The sequence below is a fragment of the Aricia agestis genome, chromosome 17 (genome assembly GCF_905147365.1).
Source record: "Aricia agestis chromosome 17, ilAriAges1.1, whole genome shotgun sequence".
In the NCBI taxonomy this organism is placed as follows: Eukaryota; Metazoa; Arthropoda; class Insecta; order Lepidoptera; family Lycaenidae; genus Aricia; species Aricia agestis.
This window is the reverse complement of record NC_056422.1, coordinates 7,150,954-7,164,512: the sequence shown is the minus strand read 5'-3', so window position 1 is coordinate 7,164,512 and position 13,559 is coordinate 7,150,954. Positions and strand designations below refer to the sequence as shown.

Sequence of the window (13,559 nt, the reverse complement as noted above, 5' to 3'; positions counted from 1 at the left end):
TATCCTTCCGGCGAGTTCGAGTTCACTCGGCTCAGTGCAAAATGTAAGAGACAGCGCGGACGTTCAACTGTTTGCAGAAATTTCGGACAATGTGCGGCCGGGTTAAATCGTTTGAACAAAAGACGTGCTGACGCGGAAAATGTAGGGAAAACGTGTTGTGAAATATGAGTGTAATTATCCATCTGCACAGTGCACGTGCTTTGAATACCACAGGCTAAATTCTAAAAATATGTCGCTGTTACATAAATGGCAACACGTAGGCGTTTGTTAGATATGTCAGAAACAAGTGACGAATAATGAATCAATTTTATAACAAAAGGTTTGATCTAGTTACATTTTCTGAATATGCATATTCAGAAGTAAATTAGGTACTAAGGAACAGTAAACCTTTTTCGTTTTGCGTTATCCATTTTCTTTTTAAGTTTCTATTTTATAACCTTATTAATATGTCAATAGTAAAAATAAAATATACTTTGCGTGATTATATTTATTGATAAATTCTGGTTTAACAATTCGGTAACAGTATAACAGCATTTGGTATTATTTGGTAGATGTTTTTAAATCTGAAAAAATAACAAGAATTCATTTAGAAGAATCCACATAAATATCTCACTAATATTATTTACTACTTACTAGACTTACTAAAAAAAAAACCAAAAAAAAAACAAAAAAAAAAATAAAACCAAAAAACAATTAGACTTACTAGAGTAAGGAAATAGGGGCTAGTGTGTACTGCTCAAGTACCATTGAAGAAATTGACTCATAGCACAGAATAGATAATAGTACAAGTACTCATAGGCAGTTGACGGACCTACGTCATTTGGTTTGTTTGTGCTAATTCAATATTAGTCGCAATCTGCCGGCTGTCAATCCGCAATCAATCAACTTCTCTGATAGTACTATCAGAGAAGTTGATTCCTAGGCAGATGGCGGACCTAAGCAATGTCAAACCCGTTCGACCGATCACAGCTAACATAGAATTGACATAAGCCGACCACATGACGTACGTCCGTCAACTGCCTAGGATTAATTTCCTCGATGGTACATAAGCAGTACAAAATAGCTCTCCAGCTGGCCTGGCTTCATACTAGAATTAGATACATATAGATTTACAGATAGCATATTAAAAGTTACATTATTCGTTTGATGCGTCGGCACAATTGGCAGTGGGTTGCGAGGAGCATCTCCCATCATCACAGTACCGCGGGCCGCAGTCGCGTTTGACACCCAGGTTGTTGGAGTAACACAGCAGGGTGTGGGTGCAGTCAGCACATCTATGGCCGGCCTGTGGATAATCGAAACTTACAAACATAAGTCAGGTGTTATTGTTAATATTTTTGGGAATTTGCGTGGTCGCCGGGTTAGTTTCCAAACCGGTGATAGGCACCGAGTAGTTTCGACGTTCAGAAAAAAAATGTTAAAAATTAACTCTGAATAAAAGATTTTGGAGATCTTGAGACCGAGCGAGATGGCATGCTCAGTCAAGCCGAAGCCCAATGACGTCATTTCAGACGTTGAATAATATTATACATTTTCTAAAGTTTAAATATTTTGTAGTAAAACTATTTATTTATATATTTTTGGTGTTTCACTATATTTTTTTGTGTTTAAATATTTTGTAGTAAATTTTTAAGCAGAAACCTAAGTAATTACTATTTTAAGCTGAAAAATGTTAAATATTTCCGTATGAGAAAATGCTTTTGGTATTACGTATGTATGAGAATTTCGATGGTACCCGGCCTCTTAAGACGTCTATCTCGATTCTCGGCACTAGAATGCGGCGGCGCGGCGCGGTCATAGGAGTGATTTGTGAAGGGAGGTCGTTCGGATTATAGAGGTATTCGGATTACCCTCGATTAGTCAGCGGTACGGACTATCAAGGCCCTACTGTATTAAGACAGACATATTCGTGACACTAACTGTAATGGCGCATTTTCACTGGTCGATAGGGCACGCATGTGGGGTGCGGGAGATCATGGCACGACCAATAGACATGCGCCATTCGTTGTCATAGACTCCACGTATGCTGTATACCGTACGAGTTAACGACTAACGGCCGTTCCCAATATTTGATCTATCTCTGGTTTTGCCCTACTAGAGATAGGAATAGCTCACAGTTGACATAAAATATATGTCTCTAATGTCTAATGTGAGCTATTCCTATCTCTAGTAGGGCAAAACCAGAGATAGATCAAATATTGGGAACGGCCGTTATAAAAATGCGCCCTAATGAGCACAGACTTATTGTGCCAGCACAATCGAACCTTGGGTCAGGTCATGGTAAATAAAGTAAATTAGGCAGACACTTTCAGAAACTGTGTTGAATATCATCTTGTCCCCTTTAAATTTATATCTTTAATAATATACATGCTAAAGTGTGTGTGTCTTTTACCTCTTCACGCCCAAATCAGTGAACCAATTTTTCTGCAATTTGGTATGGAAATATGTTGAGTTCCGATAAAGGACATGGGATATTTTTTATCCCGGAAAATATACGGTTTCCGCGCGATAAACGAATTATGGCGCAACGGAGTTGCGGGCGTCATGTAATAGGTATTAACAATAACGAGATATACATACAACAAAATAGAACGAGACTAAGGGCCTGTTTTACCACTTCCTGATAAGTGACGAATAGGCACAGACATAAGGCTATCCACCAATTTTTAACTTGACAGATCAAGTATGGAGAATCTGTCGAAAAATTTTTGAATAGCCTATTCGGAACTTTATCTGAAAGTGGTTAAACAGGCCCTAAGTATATAATATTTTTCCTATAGCAAATCTCTCATAAGGTTTATATTTATGATGTGCCTCAGCCTTTGTGATGCAAAATTAATATTAATAAACTTTAAAACATTTCTTCAAAAGGAATTACTTGCCTAATGCTGAACATTAACATCAAAGAATTATTCGCCTCAAATACCTAGGAACAAATTCGTTAGCTAAAGAATTTCTTTGTTAGGCCATTTGATAAATTGTTATTCGCGTCATACTTTCAACATAATTTTACTTTCTGTACTTCCGAATTTCTCTTCGGATATTTTATTTTTAAGCTTTGTTACATTTAATGCAACGGGTAAAGTTTAAACTATGGATATACACTAACAGCCACACTCAGAGAGATTAAACGATTATGTAACTTAAATGATTTTTACAACAATTTGCATACAGTTTCTGTCAAATTATTAGGTACGAGCTTTTGCCCGCGGCTTCGCTCGCGTTAAGAAGTATTATTATATACAAACTTTCACCCCCTATTTGAACCCTTTGGGGTGGAATTTATCAAAATCCTTTCTTAGCGGATGCCTACGTCATAACATCTACCTGCATGCCAAATTTCAGCCCGATCCGTCCAGTGGTTTGGGCTGTGCGTTGATAGATCACTATGTCAATCAGTCAGTCACCTTTGAGTTTTATATATATAGACTAGGCCCGTTAAATGTCTTTGACTGCGGCTGGTTAAGTAAAATTACGAACCTGAGTTGTATGATTGCATGGCACTAATACCGGTGAGAATCCGAATGACTTATCCTCTTGGTCAGGTTTGTCACCTTCTGGTGCTAGTGGATTCCCATGATGCATTGCTGGTCCAGCGCGACTGATTGTGAAACCCATTGAGCTCGGCCAACGGAATCTTCTTTCACCATCTTCAGTGTCATTCCCTGGAGTTGGATGGTCTGGTCCGTCGACTTTTGCTTCACGATGGATTTCAAAGCTTACTGAGCCTGGCCAGTGAAATTTTCTTTCACCATCTGTGTAGTTTCCTGGAGCATTTGGTCCATCCATTTGTCTTGCAGCATCTGAATCGACTTGGCCAGCACGATGGATAGTTAAAGAGGCAGAACTTGGCCAATGGAATTTCCTAGCCCCATCAACAGTGTCATTTCCTGGATTAGAATGGTCTGGCCCATCGACATTTGCTTCACGATGAATTCCTATGGTCACTGAGCTAGGCCAATGGAATTTTCGTTCATGACCATCAGTTTCATTTGCTGCATCGCTGTGATGATGCTTTGGATCTTCATCATGTTCTGGACCATGTTCATATGCTACAGAAGTTTCTAGTAACGCATTTACTAGCACCTGAATGAGAATATTATCAAATAAAATTATAGTTATTTCAGATTATTTCTAATTAATACATTGTCAAAATTCTTACCGTAGCCAGAAAGATATGAAAAAGCATTTGATTTGTTGCAGTCATATTGTTTGAACTTAGCTGCAAGCTTAGGTAAAGTAGTAACAGCTCTTTATATACTCGTATGAGTGGACATTATTGTTTTTCTTGTTCAGGGATGGCACTTTTATCATGGCTGATAAATTATTATTATTACTACCTAGAATTTCCTTAGCCTATGCTAGAATTTAGGTTATTTTTAATTACTCATAATATATTTGATGGCGATAAATGAATTATGAATTGGATGGTAATGAAGCATTATACATTTTATAAAGGCATAAGCAGACTGAGGTACAACTCCATGTAAAACGTAGCTTCCAAGAGTTTCTGTAAGAAAATGTTGCGTTTTTTTCTTTTAAATAATTTTAATAGGATCTACCTTTTAAGATTATTTAAAAGGTAGACTTACTGCGTTACTACAGTAAACATATTTTAAATAACGATACCATCAATACGAAGAATGACAAACTGAGATGTAGTACAATCAATTTCAAGTTTCAGCCCTGAAGCGATATTAATGCAAGTCAAATGGAAACAATGTTCTGTAACCGAGGAATAACTTCGTGAAAGCCTTTCATACAATTTCATAAAGTCTCATACAATTTCATACAATAACTCGTGCAATAACTGTAAACAACTCGTGAGGGCATGAGGCGTGATTTTCAACTGATATGTGAACTTGTAAGTCTTTGTGTAGTGTGTACACTTCACAACTACAATGAAAAAAGGTTTTATTGTAATAGACACAATAATATTATATACTTTATATAATTAGATAAAAAGACAAAAATGTATTTTTATTTTATTATATCTAATATGTACCTATTCTGTGACTACAAACCAATTTAACTTGGGATCGATGAAAAATATACGACTTCTTTCTCTTATAATACTCCCCACACCGGTTTCGGTGACGGTGGCTGGTTTCATTGAAACCGGGCCAGGTACGCAGGAGTAATTTTATAGTACCCAGGTGTGTGCGCAGTACACAAGAGCACTCTCTATTCCTTTACTCTCATAACCCAGTGGGACGGAAGACCGACACGACTGGCGAGAGATCAGGCGCAGGACCGACTTTTTACATGCCCATCCGACGCATGGATCATCCGGGATAAAAACTATCCTATGTCCTTTTCCGGGACTCAAGGTATCTCAGCGGTTTAAGCGTGAAGAGGTAACAGACAAACAGTCAGATAGATGGACAGACAGACAGACACACTTTCGCATTTATAATATTAGTGTGGATATGGATATTATACATCCTTTTCCACTCGCCACTCAACTAGCTTTTCAGAAACCTGATATCGTTTTCAGTCCATTCAATAAGGTTCTATCTTGAATTGACAATAGCTTGGTCAAGAGTACAATATCCGCGCTAGAAAATGGTGTTAAAATGGCTCCATTCGAGTAGAAAGAGTCTTTAGATTTTTCTTGTCCAAGTACTAAGAAACCATATTATAATGTTTAAATATTTCTAAATTTTTCATGCCAAGACCATAATAGAAAGATACAATCTTAGTGTTATTATAAATAATCAGTAACCTACATAATCTACTGCATATTATTTTGTCAATAATGGGTGGAAAGGCCGCTTAAGAATAAAGGTGTATTCAGATTTTCAGAAGTTCAAAGTGTCGCACTAAATCTAAGGAAAGAAAGTGTAAGTACGTGTAAACTCTACAAGTTGGCCGGTTATGGACAAAATATACAGGTTTTTAAAAACCTGGAGAGAGGTATTTTTGTTTTTATAGGGATAAAATTTATCCTGTCATGCGCAATATTACAAACAAATATTCTTAACCGAAATAATTATTATTCTTTCTATTCAAAGGTTCATAACCACCTGCAATTAAACCTCCCTGCCAATTTTTTCCAGGGCTTGTCCATAAACGGCCAACTTGTAGACTCTACAAGTTAAACGTTTGTCGACTATACAATGTAGATTGTACAATTTACATGTGCTTATACTTTCTTCGCTTAGTTTTTATGCCACACTGTAGCAATTGTGATAGCAATCGTGGTTATCAATCGTCTAAAATCTTACATAACGATAAGTCAGAAATATACAAACTTTTTTCTAATCGTAATGTCTCTATGACCTAAAAGGCTTTGGAGGCTTTGTACGAAATAGCTCCCCGCGGTCGTAAATACTCTACAACACGTTGGAGGATAATAATAAATAACCTTTCACATTTTATGTGTTTCCTATTATTTTAATAACTTTTTTTATGTAATATCCTATTTTTACTCCAAGGCAATAATTTTAAGCTCTCAATAACAGAAGGTTGTTCAGTGTTCTTAACTTAATTAAAAATAACTATAATTAGCTAAACAAAACAGTTTTTTAAATTATTAAGTAGATGACAGGCAAATAATGTTTATTAAAATATTTAAGATGCAAATAATGCATATATTAGCAAAAACCTTCTATAATAATATTACTATATATTGGTGAAATGATAAATCTAATTTCTACTCTACATTTTATAAAAGGTTTTGAAATTTTAAAGCGATTATTTCTAACTGAATATGTTTCACTTATTGAAATTGTTTAGCTGTCCAAATCGCAAGAGAAAAAAGATTAAAAAACTTAAAATTCATACTTAAATGCATTCATAAACAGTAAAATCTTTACATTAAATGTGAGAATTAGAGACTGAAAATAGTATAGGAGTTGGAAAGGATAAATTAAAAAGGTAATGTTCGAAAATGTTTATTTATTTTCACACCAATTATACGAGTGTCAATAGGAATTACAATAATTGACCATATTTAGATAGGGTTAACTAAATTTGAAAATTATTTAATTGAATGATGTAAATCGGAGTTTTCGCAAAAACGTAACCAGCCGCGTCTGAAAAACAAAATATGAATGATTAGATCGAGTGCATTTAGTAATAGAACCTTAATGAATCTGAACATAAACTTACAATAGTAATTGCAAGAAGAGAGAATATATTCTAAACGTGCTAAATGCCTATTTTGAACAGACAATAATGAAGAATAATAGTCTAAGGCATCCATTACACGCTCATGCAAGCGACAATTCTGAATTCCGTCAATCATGAATTATGTTTGATTGATGGTGACTGATGGACTGACGAATGGTATTAGACGATCACTCAATTCTCTTCAGTTTTATGTCAGTCAAAGCCAAAATTTTTAAAGGTATACGTTTCTAATTTTTTCCTATTTTGTTTTTTCATCATTGTGACAACACTCTCTCAAAAACCCGTGACTGATGGTTGCATGAAGCTAAAATCAAGATATCCAGATTTTCGTCGATCAACCTCATGCAACCGTCTGTCACGCTCTTACTTATATGTCGTAGGTTATCCATCAGTTACAGCCATGACTGTGGTAAAACTGACAGCAAAAATGCGCAAGCTCCGAAAGTTAGCTATCACTTTAAGGTAATATTAATTGTACGGAAATAGCAGAATCATCAGAAGATTACGTATCTTGCGACAGCAATGCAACAGGTATTTGATAGCAGCTATTGCGCGATATTTACTTTATCTGTCAAATTATTTTTGACAAACAGCAAACACCACAGTAAAGTTGGATATAAGTATCCTTATGGGCCGGCCCATAAGGAGACCCGGATTCTCCCGCGCTCCTCGTGACCGTGAAAAAAAAACAAATAGCAAATATTGTACTATCAGAGAAGTTGATTCCTAGGCAGATGGGAGACCTAAGTAATTTGGTCGCGTTATGTCAAACCCATATTGACCGATCACAGCTAACATTGAATTATTGACATAAGTTGACCGCATGCCGTAGGTCCGTCAACTGCATAGGAATCAATTTCCTCGATGGTACAATGACTGCAGCTATCAAAGGCCTGTTGCGTTGCTGTCGCAAAGTACATAATTACTATGCGAGTCCGAGGTTCAGTGCACTCACCTTTACATTTAGCCGGAGGTAGAGTTGGTGCTACTGGAGTTGGAGCTGTCGGAGCCGGACCCGGATCCAGATCCGGAGCCGGATCCGGATCCAGATCCGGATCCAGATCCCGATCCGGATCCAGATCCAGATCCAGATCCAGATCCAGATCCAGATCCAGATCCAGATCCGGATCCAGATCCGGAGCTGGACGAGCCGGAGCTGCACAGCGGTCCGGGCTGGAAGGAGCAGCGGCCGTTGTTGCAGTACGGAAAGAACCCGCTGCAGGACCTCACTAGCGCCCTGTTGTTGGGGTAGCAGCGGGATGCTGTGTTACAGTCGCGGCATTGCAATCCGGCCTGAAAAATAATTTGGGTAATACGTTTCCGGCTTCAAAAACAATCTGGTTAATACGTTTCCGCCTTCAAAAAACAATTTGGTTAATACGTTTCCGACTTCAAAGACTGACGTGGTGTGAAGCGTCCATAGATATTTTATATCTATGGACGCTTCTGGCGTCAGTCTGGCCCCATGCTAAGTACCTGAAGGACTTGTGCTACGGGTACCAGATAACGGAAATATATTTAATACTTTTATACTATACATATATTTAAGATTTTTATTATATGATACACATATTTAATACACATCCATGACCCAGGAACTTTGAAAACTTTTTGTTCCGTCGGCGGGATTCGAACCCGCGACCCCCGGCTTGAGCTACCAACAGCCCACCAACTGAGCCACAGAGGTCGTCAAATTATAGTCGCTTATGTTCTGCATTGCGGTTACTGGCTGAAGACATAAGTGACTGTAGAAAAGTTGTAGAGGTAGTTTTATAATAAGGAATTTAATCCTTCGATCGTGGATTCTTGGAAATCTATTGTTATTCTATTGTGTCTCGCTCACCGGTGAGCTTATGGGGCTTGATTGGTTAAAAGCATTGCACCCAACAGCGACCGAATCCCATTATAAGTAAAAATGGGCATTCCCGCAACAGGTGTCATAAGTAAACATATTCGTTTACTAATGAGTATCAAGTCTCTTCTCACCTGGCTAGAATTGGTATAGTTGCAGCTGGCGAAGTAAGGTAAGGCCCTCTTGGTTCGGGAGCTGTTACCGATGCTACCGCTGAAGAACATGTTGAAGAAGTCCAAGGGGTTGAAAGACATGGGCCAAAACCTCTCCTCCTCAGCCGTGATGACGTTTCCCACTGCCTGAAAGATGGTAAAAGGAGGCATTTGGTTTTTAGGAAAAAAATATAAAAAGCAAATTCTGTTTAAATATGACATGGGCTCTTTACGTCGGCCAATTATGGACTATACAACAAGAACAATATGTAGATTCGTCACCTCTGATACTTAAAATCGATTTCGACTCTTAAATTTACTGTAGACAGCCGACAGCTATGCTCTCATCCTGCCAATCATGGCACCATCCATCAAGATCATTATCATGGTCATTATCATCAAGCTTAATAGTGAAGTATGTCTGAAAACCATTGCTCCTGAAAGATATCTAATGTTATCTATTTAATTGTATCCTAGGCAGTTATTTTATTAAGAGCCAGTTTCACCACTTCCTGATAAGTGTCGGATAGGCTACACACACACACACACAACACACACACACAACACACACAACTTATCTGACATATACTGATGATCTGTCGGATAATTTGTGAATAGCCTATCCGGCACTTATCAATAAGTGGTGAAATAGTACCTAATTCTTCTAAATTGAACTCATCAAAGCAAAGCTATATATACCTATAAGTATATATTATAATGAGTAATATAATGACCTGATTATATTACTAATTATATTCATAATGAAACTTACCAAAGCAAGCAGAACGCAGACACAGAAGTTGCGGAAGGCCATTTTGGATCTTCTTTGTTCTTGCTGTTGTAAGTACTGCAGTGGTTATGTTATTGATTTCCTCCAATTCTCCTCAGTTTATATATCTAACTGACTGAATGGTGTTTTTCATCACAAGTCATGGCTCCTTTGAAAAGAAATAGGGTTGGTACATAGTGAAAACCAGTCCAGCCGTGTGAACACCTTGGTTATTTGTATGTAAAACAACGCAACGGCATCGCTGCTTCGACGCAATGCTGACGCAGCGCACCCTGTGGACTGGCTCTTAGTCCTTGTAGACAATGGACATAGTATAACATAACAGCTCCCACACCGGTTTCGGTGACGGTGGCCGGTTTCAGTGAAACCAGGCCAGCTGCGCAGTAATTTTATAGTGCCCAAGTGTGTGCGCAGTATACAAGAGCACTCTCTATTCCTTTACTCTCATAACCCAGTGGGACGGAAGACGACGACGACGACTGGCGAGAGATCAGGCGCAGGACCGACTTTTTACATGCCCATCCGACGCATGGATCATCTTACTTGTCAGACAATCAGGTGATCAGCCTGCATTGTCCTAACCAAACTTGGAAATAACATGTTTCCAACGCGGGAATAGAATCCACGAACTCCGAGTCAAGAGCCGCGCTCTATACCACTAGACCACGGAGGCGTTATGGATATAGGACAACATAATTAGCAAGTTCGACAAAACATTGTAAAAGTGTTAGAGTTATTTTAATAAAAGCCATTATTCATTCTACTATGACCGAAACCATCCATCAGAAGATAATGATTTTGAGATTCGGAATCCACATTTATCCACTAAACAAGTTTACTTTCATACTGCAAATGCCAATGGATATTGTAAATTGTAATTAGTGTAGAGTTATTAAAATGTTGACCTTTATATTTTAAGTTAACTTTTACCGTTAGTACCTACTTATAACCCCGGTGTTACAAGTAAAATAAAGGAGTAAGAATATTTATAAGAAATATGTTGTAATAAATCACACTTTATTGTAAAAAACTTTGGCAAATTATGCAGAAAGTTGGTTATTACTCGCGTAATCTCATCCATCTTATCTTTACATCAACTTAACCTAAAATTCGGCCGTAACAATTAAGTGGTGGGCCTTTCATTTTGATGGGTCAATTTAAGGATATTTGATAAGGATATAATATTTTTATGACTATAATATCATCAACTGTGGAATCATTTTCATAGCATTTTGTTTGTTATGTATACAAAATAATTAAATAAAAAATATCATCAAATCAAAAATATCGTATTCTATAAATCCATAGACGTACTACTACCTACTTTATATATTAAAAATGCAAAAATATTTGTCTCTCGGCTACACCTTAACGCTGTAATGGCTGAGCCGGTTTGGATGAAACTTTTGATACTTAGAGCACCAGACAGGGATACAAGTTAATTTTTTTCTCCGATAATAGAGCAGTTGCTGCGCGACACTCCGAAGACAATATCAAGTACAAAAGAAAATTATGATTTTGAAGGAAAACGACATTAATTTTATCATACACAAGATGACCTGGTGAATTTCGTATCACTTTCCTCCAAACCATCCCTGGACTGCCATGAATGTTTAAGGACCAAATTGACCAGATCGGCTTAGCCGTCCTTGAGTTTTTAAAATTTTATTTTGAATATTATATAGATTTTTATTAAATGAAAGCCCTGTATGTGTTAATTCAAGAAATATTTACTTTTACTTCCTTGTTGATAAGTAGTAGTAAATACTAGCTTGTAAATATCCATTGATATTTTATATTGAATATTGTAACTTTACAATACAATAAAACATTGCGCTATTGTCGTTGTCGCTGGAAAATAGCTCGTGGAAACGTGACACGCAGTTTTGAAGAATGTAGATAGAATCGGATAAATGGAGACTGGAAAATACTGTTCATTTATTGTTACATTTAACTATAAGAAGGGATTTGCAATATGCAGTAGTAGTAACAGACTAGACCCAGAAGGCTACTTCTTATCGCGGAAAATGTAGATAGAATAGAAAGAATGGAGACTGAAAAATACTGTTCATATTTTATTGTTACATTTTACCTATATGTTAGGGATTTGGAATATACAGTAGCTGCAGTAGAAGTAGACTAGACGATGTGAAAGGACATAGGCAACTTCATATCGAATGATATGAAGTTGCCTATGTCCTTATAATAGGCAACTTCATATCGAAAAATATCGAAAAATATGTATGTATTTCAAAACGTATGTTAATAACATACTTCTATTATTTTTTCTTTTAGTTATACACGTATACATTGGTTGGTCATTAAGTTTTAAACGATTAAGGCCCAGTAGTTCCTAAAATTAGCCGGTCGATGTCTGTCAGTACGAATATCGACGTAAAGGACATTAAAATAACATTCATATCAGCGCGACTTGTACAGTGGCGGTTACTTGATAATAGGAAATAGGAGAAAAAACCTTTTGTTTTTAGTATTACACAAATCAAATATATCAAGTCGTTTAGGTTAGGTTACGACAAATGTACTACATTTTTAGTTTTTTCTAGAAAGTGTGTAATTTAGCCATAAAATGATTTAATTATGAAAAACAGCGTTATAACAGTCATCTTTGAGATTTTTTTCTATCGAGCAGAATTTGTCAAATTGTGTACTGATATACCTTTGCGTATAGGAAATTTTCTCAACCACAGCGCCTTAAGGAGGAACGTGCCATCTAATAATTGCTGACTACTAACGTTTGATATCTCTATTTTACATGCGGTATGTCGCATGTAAAATAGTAAATACTTACTAGGCACCCGCAATTCCCTTACGCCAAAATTCATTCATACGGAAACTGTACACTTTTCCGGAATAAATAGTATCCTGTGTCCTTTCCCGGGTCTTTAAGTATCTCTACACCAAATCAGCAAAATTGGTTTAGCGGTTTGGGCATAAAGATATAATAGACAGTCAACACTTTCGCATTAACTATTAAATATTTCGCATTAATTATAATATGATATAAATTTTATATCATATTATAATTAATGCGAAATATTTAATATTGGGTCTCACTATTTTTAAGTGAGACCAGCGTTGCCCGATTTTTTTTTGTGTCAAGTCAGGAATTTGGAACTTTTTGAGTGAAAATAGCGGGATTCTTCCGTCAAAAGCGGGACATAGAAAAAAAGTAAAAACGTATAAAATCATAAGTTTTCGAATTTTTATCTTTTTTTTTTTTTTTTATTTAAAACTTTTGCACGTTTCTGTACAAAGGCGGGCTTAATGCCTCGTGGCATTATCTTCCAGCCAAACCTTAGGGTGTTGCAGAGAATGTGAGGTAGATGCAAACCCTTAGAGGACAAGTGATTAAAAATATCTTAAAATTAATAATACAATTATAGATATATATTGATAATCATATATACAATTCAAAGTAAAATAAACACATTATATACATTTTATTTAACTTAAAATTATAGATAGCAAAAGTAGCCTTAGAAAATCCACCCCTCTATCTCCCACACTCATCGTCGTTACAGACCTGTCTTTCTCAGCACGCGTACGTTCGAGTTATCCCCGAAAAGCGGGCTGCGGGACTGCGCATGTCCCGCGCGGGACATTAAATTTT

The 13,559-nt window shown here is 36.7% G+C and overlaps 2 protein-coding genes across 3 annotated transcripts; both read right to left on the bottom strand.

Moving 5' to 3' along the window:
* Nucleotides 1-469: 469 nt before the first annotated feature.
* Nucleotides 470-4,234, bottom strand: LOC121735386. Its single transcript, XM_042126207.1, has 4 exons — nucleotides 4,163-4,234; nucleotides 3,481-4,086; nucleotides 1,135-1,285; nucleotides 470-563 (listed from the first exon to the last, which is right to left on the bottom strand). Exons 1-3 carry the CDS (start codon nucleotides 4,205-4,207, stop codon nucleotides 1,136-1,138), a joined length of 801 nt encoding a protein of 266 aa, XP_041982141.1. The 5' UTR covers nucleotides 4,208-4,234; the 3' UTR covers nucleotides 470-563; nucleotide 1,135.
* Nucleotides 4,235-6,883: 2,649 nt separating this feature from the next.
* On the bottom strand, nucleotides 6,884-10,019 carry LOC121735393 (GPI-anchored hemophore cfmA-like). 2 transcript variants are annotated; one of them, XM_042126216.1, is made up of 5 exons: nucleotides 9,911-9,972; nucleotides 9,421-9,575; nucleotides 9,121-9,285; nucleotides 8,090-8,427; nucleotides 6,884-7,037 (listed from the first exon to the last, which is right to left on the bottom strand). In XM_042126216.1, the coding sequence occupies exons 3-4, from the start codon at nucleotides 9,238-9,240 to the stop codon at nucleotides 8,098-8,100; spliced, it is 450 nt and encodes a 149-aa protein (XP_041982150.1). In that variant the 5' UTR covers nucleotides 9,241-9,285; nucleotides 9,421-9,575; nucleotides 9,911-9,972; the 3' UTR covers nucleotides 6,884-7,037; nucleotides 8,090-8,097. The 2 variants fall into 2 exon arrangements, with proteins under 2 accessions (XP_041982150.1, XP_041982149.1); XM_042126215.1 differs by lacking the exon at nucleotides 9,421-9,575 and having other exon boundaries at nucleotides 9,911-10,019.
* Between the last annotated feature and the right edge of the window lie 3,540 nt (nucleotides 10,020-13,559).